General features: G+C 36.3%; 1 protein-coding gene across 9 annotated transcripts; it reads left to right on the top strand.

The window, feature by feature from the left end:
* The first annotated feature begins 1,176 nt into the window (after positions 1 to 1,176).
* LOC117129225 (NAC domain-containing protein 78-like) lies at positions 1,177 to 10,175 on the top strand. 9 transcript variants are annotated; one of them, XM_033282648.1, is made up of 4 exons: positions 1,177 to 2,265; positions 2,359 to 2,406; positions 2,465 to 2,595; positions 3,122 to 10,175. In XM_033282648.1, exon 4 carries the CDS (start codon positions 7,295 to 7,297, stop codon positions 8,846 to 8,848), a length of 1,554 nt encoding a protein of 517 aa, XP_033138539.1. In that variant the 5' UTR covers positions 1,177 to 2,265; positions 2,359 to 2,406; positions 2,465 to 2,595; positions 3,122 to 7,294; the 3' UTR covers positions 8,849 to 10,175. The 9 variants fall into 9 exon arrangements, with proteins under 9 accessions (XP_033138539.1, XP_033138540.1, XP_033138541.1 ...); XM_033282649.1 differs by having other exon boundaries at positions 2,454 to 2,595; XM_033282650.1 differs by having other exon boundaries at positions 2,344 to 2,406.
* The last annotated feature ends 93 nt before the right edge of the window (positions 10,176 to 10,268 follow it).

Raw genomic sequence — 10,268 nt, 5'->3', positions numbered from 1 at the left:
AATAAAAATAAAAAGGATGAAAGGAAACTGTAACAAATAAACAAGATGTGATAACGATTATCGTATAAGATAGGAAAGATCTCCGTGTTATATCTTTGACTGTAAAAAGGTTTTACGATAAACGAATAAATAGTCCTACTCCTATTACAAATGAGTTTCAAAACCAATTTCATATCAGTGGCGGAGCCACCTTGAAAGTAGGGGGGTCAAATGACCCATATGAAATGTATAAAATTAAACATTTAGGCTTGTAAACAATGACTTTTCTGTGGTAATTTGGTCAGAACTTATCCTTTTGACCCCCATGTCTTGAGTTCAAAACTCAGATATGACCCTTTTTGGCTATAATAAATCAACTGTGACCCCTATAAGATGGAATTCTAGCTCCGCCACTGTTTCATATTGGTTTATGATAATGTAAGATGACTATAAATACAGACGTTGATCGATCACAAACCTCAGAGAACACTTCCCAGAGAACTCCTAAATCCAAACGCAATATAAGACGTAAGAGAAGATGTATGAATACAACGACGAAGATGGAGGGATTCAATTTCAACCCTACGACGATGAACTCATCAATCAATATTTAATCCCCAAGTTGAAAGGTAAACCATGTAGAGAGATCACTATGAAGGATGTTTACTCAAAGGAGCCGTGGTTGCTGGACCATCCCATGGGTTCGTTTTTCAAGAAGAACGAGTGGTACTACTTTGTGACAAGGACTCAACTCGCCAAAAAGAACATTGGTTGTGGTCAGAAAGCGAAACGGAAGATCACCCGAGACGACGATAGTGGGACTTGGAGGGTTTATGCGAAAGAAGGTATCACGGAAAAGGAAACAACGAAGACCATTGGGGTAAAGCAAAGCCTCAATTTTGTTAGAAGAAACGTAAATAACAAGAAGCTGAAGAGGGGAGACGGTACTTCTTGTGATGTATCAGGAGACAGCGAGAGCTGGATTATGACAGAATATATGCTTCCTGAAGAAAAAGGAAAGTTTCATGAACTGGTCATATGCAAGATTCATGTGATCAAGAATTCCAAGAAGAAGGATGATGATCATCATGAAGCTTGTACTTCTAGTAATCATCATCATCATTATGTGTCTGTTCTAGCTTCTGCAGCATCCGATCAATGAAGCTCATCGTCATGAAGCTTCTACTTATCATCATCATCCTATTGAGTTTTCTACCTCGGAGCAGCCGCCGATTAATATTGCTGATCGTGGAACTTTACTAGCTCCTATCTTGGAGAAGCAGCCGATCAATATTGTTGATCATGAAACTTTTATATCTCCTTTCTTGGAGCAGCAGCCGACTAATATTGTTGATCAAGAAATTTTTCTATCTCCTTTCTTGGAGGTGCAGCCGACTAATATTACATGCAATATTCAAGAGAATGACAAGGACGATCATGAAGCTCTTATTCCTTATCATCATCATGAGTTTGTAGCAGATTGCTACACAGAGCAGCAGCCAATCAATGAAGCTCATGGCCATGTTCCAAATATTCCACTCATAGGATCAGAACAAGAAGCTGAAATAGAAGAAAGGATCCAAGAACTTATAAATTCGTTGACGACAATGAATGTTTCGAGTTTGCCTATGGAAGAAGATGATGGCATTCTGAATTACGATGCGCCGTTTTATCAGGACTTACTTGAATCAGTATGCTACCCTCCGCCCCTCCCCAAAGAAAGCTCTAAAACTCTAGGAAGCTGAGCACTGATCAAGATATTTAGGGTAAAATAGATTAGATTTGAATAGGATCTTGGAAGAATAATTGCATTTCGATTATCCATAGTTGTGTACGTTTAGTTTTCACTAAATAAAAAATCCACATTCTTCTTATGTTTATATTCGGTGGTTGTGTGTCTAGAAGTTGCAAACTTGGTTCCAGTCTCGTAGTTGACAAAAAAAAAGTAAGAAGAAACAACAACTGAAATTTTCCCAACCCAATTTATTACTAATAAATCTTTATATATAAAGAAGAGTTTAATCTCTCCTGATGATGCCAGCTAGGATGCCAGCTTGGAAATAGGATTCCTGTAGTGAAGACACATAGGATCCGCACCGTTTCACTAAACTTCGCTGTTGGGCTTCGTTACGCGCTGCGGCCCATCGAGACAGTCTTCTGCGGAAGCCCTATCAACTGCTCCCCTCCGTGTTCTTCGTTCGTCGTCGATCTACGAAGAGACTGTCGAGATTCTGTAACGGCGATTGTGGTTTAATCGTCAACCACGTGATTCTCACCTATAAAAAGGTATGGCTCCATCCCCTTAGCATCATCCTCACAATTTCTAAATCAATCTACCTCCTAATACGTCATCACTTCTAAAAGCCTTCATTCGTTTAGTTTGTTCTTATCAAGCCAACTGCTCAGTCCCGACTCCTCCCTCCTCAGGTATGAATCCCTCTTAATGTTTCACTCCAAGTCGTTTGATAAATAAGCCTCAATGTAGTTGGCCGGAGATGTTGGAGGAAAAGACGGTTTGAAGAATCTTCACGGTGTGTAAGTTTCCGTCGGAGTGGAGAAACACTGGAAGGGACATGAGTCGATTAGCCATGTCTTGATTGCGTCTAACCCATACCGGTACGTTGTAGAATTGGATTTGGAGTCAGTTTCGTTACCTGGAATCCAGTCAGATAATACTGGAGTTAACTGGTTATCGAAGAGATGCAGAAAGCCTTAAAAAAAAATTGAGTCTGAAATCATGTTGAACCATTGGAGAATCAGAATTATTCTGTTTGTGTTTGTATGTACGTACATCTCATTTCTCTCGCTGTGAATTTTTAATCTTTATCTATCTTAATCTTGCAAGTTGTTACTTTGTGACAGTTGCCTATGTTATTGAGTATATTGCTGTCATCTATTTACAAGATGTGTTCTGAGGAAACCATGCATTTTCAAGTAGTAGACCTCTCAAGAATTAACAGATCTATCATCTGGGATTAGTCCTTATGTATATTAGTCTTATGTATCCATGTTTAGTTCTTATGTATATTAGTCTATAGTGATTCACTTGGTATGTGGTTGAGTCTAAACATGATCATGTTTGATGCAATATGATAATTTACTTGGCACAAGGTTGAACCTAATGTGAATGTGTTTGATTCAGTATGACGAGTGCATCAAGGACTGTGATAAGGCTGTTGAAAAGGATAGAAAGCTTAGGCCTGGAAAGGAACAACTCGAAAAAGTATCCACAGGTAGCCGCCAAGAACGGCTGGTTTTGTTGGCTCTGCTACTGCTCCGCACACCATCTCCTCTGATGCGCATGTGCTCTCCTCAGAGCTGCGACCAAAGCGTTGGCGAGCGAGGGTTGAGTCTGAAACTGACTGTTTGGATTGGTGGGAATCCTGTTGAAGGAAACGTTGAAACAGAGCTCGAGAGCTTGGAAATAGAGAGAAGGGTGTGCTATTTGGCGACCAAAGGAAGTGAGAGGATGAGATTTGAGACATGCCCTTCGAAAAAAATTTGATCTTGTGGAAGTTAAAATCGTCGAAGTGACGTGAAGAGGAGTGACCTGAGAATGGCCTCTCCTTTTTGCTGGTTGGATATTGCTTCTAAACTGAAGCAGCCTTGGTGTTAGCGTCTGGTGCACGGTATAAACCAATGTACGCATCACTTTAACCCGTTAAATCCCTTTCAAGTTTTATCTTTGTACCCACAAACAAAACAAGGTGGAGACGTTGAAGTTTCTTTAAGCTTAAAGGAAGAAATAGTGGTGGAGGAAGCAAACTTAAGTTATGAAGATATGGTTTAGTTGAGGAAAGTATCGAATAGATGAGGGAGGGCAAGTTATGGCTTTATATTGTTTGTTTCATACTTTCGATGTTATTTTTTCTTTAAATTTCTTAGTAATTAAATATCATAAAGAGCTCAGATATTACTGAATACTTTTGTAATACTAAACACTTGGCCAGTCGTTCAAATTGTTTTACTTGGAGGATGCATTAAAGAACTTCACTTGAAGCAGATATTAGTTCTTCTGAATTTCACTTGAAAATTTTATAAGAAAACCAATTACGAGAATACAATAACATTGTTGCCTTTTCACGTTTTATCAACTCAACCATGATTAAAGAAAAACTTAAACTTTTCCTATTCTAATAATTGAGTTTAAGTTAAGAAAAACTAAGATACTGAGAAAAAGAAAAAAAACAATTTACACACTATCAAAACAAATGAAAAAATAAAATATACAACATTAAACATAAAATGGAAAATAATTTCATGATATAAACAAGAGACTAAATTTATTGTATCTAAATAGATGTATTTAAAAAATTTCATGAAAAAATATCTTCCTAGCTAATCTCGAATGGCACATAGAAACAATTATGAATTCTTTCCCTGATAATCTGAAATTCTGTGTTTAATGTTAAGATCAAGCAAGAAATAGTCTAGAAATCCTTATATTTGTTCATAATAAACAATATAGCTTATTTTATCTGAACCAAGTATCACCTAACAATAAACTTTAAAAATAAAACCGATGAATATCAGGAACATGTCCTAACCCTTGAACACTATGTCCAATCCAATTGGATATCTAATGTTTTGATTGCCAGTTTTTCATCAAAGGTGAGATTCTCTTTTTGGAAAATTATTCAAAGGCCTTACAACTGGCGAGAATCTCAAAAAGAATCGTATACATTAGTTGTTAGATACAAATTATTCAACAATGACATAACAATATTGTCGTCGCAAAAAGTCAAAACAAAAATTACTTACAAACAAAAGATACATGAACCATTTTCTTGAGTTTTTTCTTCTTTTTTTGTGTCTTTCATTCACATCTCTTGCAAATATGAACCTAAAATACCAACCACAAAATTATATAAGAAAACAATAATCTAGATCACAAATAAATCATATCCCGCCCGTAGGGCGGGCCGACTCTAGTAGTAAATAAATACATCCACATGTTAACTGGTAAAAAGAGGTTACTTCCTTTCCAAGCATCCCTAGGTGCTACCTTGGAAGAGTTATATGAAAATGAATATAATATATGGGTAGTGTTGGTGTTTCTTCAACGTTCAAAATATCTGTTTCACGCTTCGTAATAATTATCTAACTAAAAAAAGGTTTTGGGGTTTATTAGGAACTTGGAAATTTTAATAGAGCATGCATGCATCCTCAGGCTTTGTCTGGCTCCTAATTAATCAAGAGGAGGAACTACTAGGATCTAGTAAGAACTACTGGAGTGTACAATGGTAAAAGAGAAGACGTACATGGTTAGCAAAATAAGGTGCTAAAGGAGTGGTCCCCGTTTGTTTGGAGACTTGAGAACACCTTCATTGCTACCTCAAGCCCGTTGGGTAATCACTTGGATCTCACGTCACCACTCTATCCTTCACAGAAGAGGAAGACTATTATTATTAAGAATGGGGAATATAGGAGATAAGGAGTGCTTGCTACTTAATTAACTGGCTTAGTCTATGACCAAATTGATTGATGAAAGACCTTCTTGTACTTTGGTGGAAAATCGTTTGGAGCAAAGGTGGCATTCCAAGGTATAATGTCTTAGTGTTGGCTGCTCGTCCTTAATATATTTCCTACTAACCAAGTAGTACCACCTAGTGGCGAGGATTGACATGTAGCACAACGTAAACTCGTCTATCCTGAATTTGATTTTAACTGAAACAAAATTACTGCTATTTAGTCAAATTGAATTTGAGATTCGTCAAATGCATTTTACATCTTAGTCCAATAACAGATAATATATATATATATATACCTTGGCATTAGTGGGAAGACATTTGGCTCGGGTCAATGCGAGAAACCTATCCAAATTGCACCCAATCTATCGCCAGCCTCCATCCTAAAGATTAAACTCCAGCAATAATTTTTTTTCAGTTGGGTGTTTTAGTTTTACTTCCTAACATTTGTTGTACTAATCAAATCCAAAAGATAATTGTTTTTTCCATCACTTTGTATATTACAATAAATCTTGAAAATTGATCCTCGCGGGATTAGATTTATAGCGGTTTTAGAATCCTTCCATCTTAAAAAAAAAAAAGCCTTCCTTCCATCTTCCAAGTAACTCGTAAAATCTTATGCGTCTTATCTATTTGTTTGTTCTATATTGCTTCAGTTTTCTTTCATTATTCATACATTTTTCTTTTTCTTGTGTGCTTTGATTATTTCCAAAAGACTCTCTGTGTTGCTTCTTGATCTCGCGAATTCATTCATAAGAATAGTTTATCGTTAGTTGCTTACAAACACAAGAGCTTCTGTCAAATTTCATGTTCTAGTAATCTAGTGAGAAACATATAAAATATAATGAAACGTATCATTCTTGATCAGAAGCATCCTTAAGTAACCCCTTGAATATCAGAATAGGTCGCATCAAATATATCAAGAGGGTAACCACTTTATTCATATTATTTTGGCATCGAACATAGACGTTGTCTGGTAATGGTTAAAAAAGTTAACTGTCATAAATTAACCATGCTCCATGCATAACATATGTGTATCTATGCATGCATGCATAACGATCCCAAGAATCAGAGTAACAAAATTTTGAAATAGTATTTCATGAAAGCAATCATGTTTATATATTTTAATATTTCAACCAAAAATCATGTTATATATATAATTATTCATTATCTAATAGATGCATATGTATTGGTCAAAAAGACTTCTATTTAAGCAAATTAAATAAATTATATAGTTTTTTTTTTTGAAACTGAAATTATATAGTTTTTTTCAACTAAATAAATTATATAGTTATCCGAACCAGGATAATAATAACCTGGTATTGTTTTAAAACCTAAATTAAACTTTTGCTTATTAAAAAACTTTTGTTTATTCAGAGATCAGTAACGATTTTTTTATTAAATAATATAGTAAAATAAAAGGAAACAGAACTAACGATTTTTTTATTGGATGTGAATAATAACGTGCCTTTTGTTCAAAAAGATAGATTTGTTAAGAAGAGAGATCACTATCCACATCAAGTAAATTCCTAGCAAAAATAAAAAGGATGAAAGAAAAGGAAACCATAACAAACAAATGATTTTGCAGCAGAATAATACAAGATGTGATAACGATTATCTTATAAGATAGGAAAGATTTTCATGTTATTACTTTGTAAAAAAGTTCAAAAAATAAAGGAAGGATAAATAATCATAATCCTGTTAGAAATGAGTGTCAAAACCAATTTCATATTGGTTAATGATAAGGTAAGATGCTATAAATACAGACGATGGTCGATCACAAACCTCACAGAACACTTCCCAAAGAGCTTTTAAACCCAAACGCACCGTAAGACACGTAAGAGAAGATGACTGAATACAACGACATGTATGAATACAACGACATGTACAAATACAACGACGAAGATGGAGGGATTCAGTTTGAACCCTACGAAGACGAACTCATCAACGAATATTTAATCCCCAAATTGGAAGGTAAACCGCGTAGAGAGATCACTATGAAGGATGTTTACTCAAAGGAGCCGTGGTTGCTGGACCATCCCATGGGTTCGTTTTTCAAGAAGAACGAGTGGTACTACTTTGTGACAAGGACACAATTCGCCAAAAAGAACATTGGTTGTGGTCAGAAAGCGAAACGGAAGATCACCCGAGACGACGATAGTGGGTCTTGGAAGGCTAATGCGAAAGAAAATATCACAGACAAGGAGAAAAAGATGGTCATTGGTGAAAAGCAAACATTAGCTTTTTTTAGTAGCAAAGTAAATAACAAGAAGCAGAAGAGTGGAGACGGTACTTCTTGTAATGTATCACGAGACAGCGAGAGCTGGATTATGACAGAATATATGCTTCCGGAAGAAAAAGGTAAGTTTCATGAACTGGTCATCTGCAAGATTCATGTGATCAAGAATTCCAAGAAGAAGGATGATGATCATCATGAAGTTTGTACTTCTAGTAATCATCATCATTATGTGTCTGTTCTAGCTTCTTCTTTCTCTGATCAGCAGCTGCAACATCCGATCAATGAAGCTCAGCTTCATGAAGCGTCTACTTATCTTAATCATATTGACTCTTCTACCTCGGAGCAGCCGCCGATTAATATTGCTGATCGTGGAACTTTATTAGATCCTTTCTTGGAGCAGCAGCCGATCAATATTGTTGATCATGCACCTTTACTAGCTCCTTTCTTGGAGCAGCAGCAGCCGATCAATATTTTTGACCATGGAACTTTTCTAACTCCTAATTACTTGGAGCAGCCGATCAATATTTTTGATCATGGAACTTTTCTATCTCCTTACTTGGAGCAGCAGCCGATGAATATTTTTGATCATGGAACTTTTCTAACTCCTAATTACTTGGAGCAGCAGCAGCCGATCAATATTTTTTATCATGGAAGTTTTCTAACTCCTAATTACTTGGAGCAGCAGCCGATGTATTTGTATGATGAGTCTGTTCCAGCTTCTTTTTCCTTCGAGCAGCAGCCTAATAATGTTATATGCAAGATTCAAGAGAATAATAAGAAGGACGATTATGAAGCTTTTATTCCTCATCATTATGAGTTTCTTGCTGATTCCTTCGCAATGCAACAGCCGGTTAATGAAGCTCATCGCCATGTTGCGGAGATTCCGCTCATAGGATCAGAAAATAATGATCAAGTGTTTGAAGATTCTCGTCAAGTATCGGAAAAAGATGAACAACTTTACATTGATGCTCCTATTGAAGAAGAAGGACGAGAATGGTTCCAAGGATTTGTAAATGAGTTGAAGACGATGAATACTTCGAGTATGCCTATGGAAGAAGATGTTGACACTATGATGATTTACGATACGCCGTGGATTGACCAGGACTCACTTGATCAGTACGCTACTCTCCGCCCCCAAGAAAGGTCTGAGTCTGAGCAATGATCAAGATTTTAGATATTGTAGTGTAAAATTGCTTTGGTTAGAAGACATTGCATTTCAATTATCCAGTTGTTGTACGCTTGTTTTCATTATATAAAAAATACTCATTCTTCTTATATTTAGTTTTCGGTTGGTTGTGTCATGTGTGTAAAGGTTCGAGCCTTGGTTCAAGTCTCTTAGTTGATTTAAACTGAAGAAACAATAACTGAAATTCTGCCAACCAATTTATATCACTAAATACATTACATGTAAACCTGAAGGGAAGATGTTACTTCCTTTCCAAGCATCTCTTGGTGCTACTTTGGAAGAGTTATGCAAGTGAATATGATATACGAGTAGCGTGGATCTTTCTTCAACTTTGAAAAGAGCTGTGAATTGTGATCATTCAAGCTTTTTATAATACATTTTATTGATAAACAATTTCACGTACAGTTTCACGACGAAACTTTCTACGTATCAGTTGGATTGACAGATGATTCTACATGTACCACATCACTGTGCTAGAAGAAGTGGATGAAGTTGAGTCAGAGCATATGAGCTCTCTCAGCTTGACAAGGGGTGGGAGAGAGACAAAACCTCCTATCAAATTTCAAGACTTGGAATGGAAGACAATACAAGGGAAAGGTAAACGTGGCCGACATGGTCGTGGATCTTCTCATTAGCTACTCTCTTTCATTTCTTTGGTTCTTTCTAGTTTCGGCCTAATAGCATTTGGTTTGAAACTTATCTTATCATGAAATATGTTTCATGCAAACTTTACCAAACTCTAAGGTTTTGTAACCTTACCTTGTAATCGTTTATGTTTTTAATTGAAAGCCTTTAGTCAAAAAAAAAAAACCACGATGAACGCACAACAGTACTTTGAAACTTTCAATAAAGTTATATTCTATAATCTGTGAGAATTTATATTCTCTGAAAAACAAATCCAGATCTTAAAAACGTATAAATTTGATGGTGCTTTCCACAGCTTCGTAATAACTAAAATAGAGGTTTCGGGACCAGAGGCGGATGCAGAGTGTGACGTACGGGGGCATGTGCCCCCAACTAATTTTTTTTTCTTTAACAATTACTATAAAAGTATAGAAGTGCTCCCAACCTGAAATGGAGTGCTTATTTTTTTATTTTTGTTTTCTTTTCTCTGATTAAATTTTTTTTTAAAATCCACTAATAACGAACCGTCACGTGGTAGTGGGATCCGCGAACAGTTGAAAATCCTCCATAAAATCGCTGCTTATTTAGAAGCACCCCTATTTTCGAAAATGGTGGGATCCATCCATTATTTTATTCTTATTTTTTAAGCATCCTCCCCTAAGCCTCCATGGTTAAGGAACTTACCAATTGGAACAGAGCGTGCGTGCATGCATGCATCCTCAGGCTTCCAGCTTTGTCTCTGTATGGGCAGTTACGTGGGCCGAGAACGTCA

Source organism: Brassica rapa, chromosome A10, assembly GCF_000309985.2.
Source record: "Brassica rapa cultivar Chiifu-401-42 chromosome A10, CAAS_Brap_v3.01, whole genome shotgun sequence".
NCBI lineage: Eukaryota > Viridiplantae > Streptophyta > Magnoliopsida > Brassicales > Brassicaceae > Brassica > Brassica rapa.
The sequence above is the reverse complement of the archived record's forward strand: the minus strand, read 5'-3'. Positions and strand labels throughout refer to the sequence as shown.

Excerpts from the sequence above, each read along its gene's own strand:
- LOC117129225 (XM_033282647.1), top strand. The coding sequence starts at position 7,295 with ATGACTGAATACAACGACATGTATGAATACAACGACATGTACAAATAC.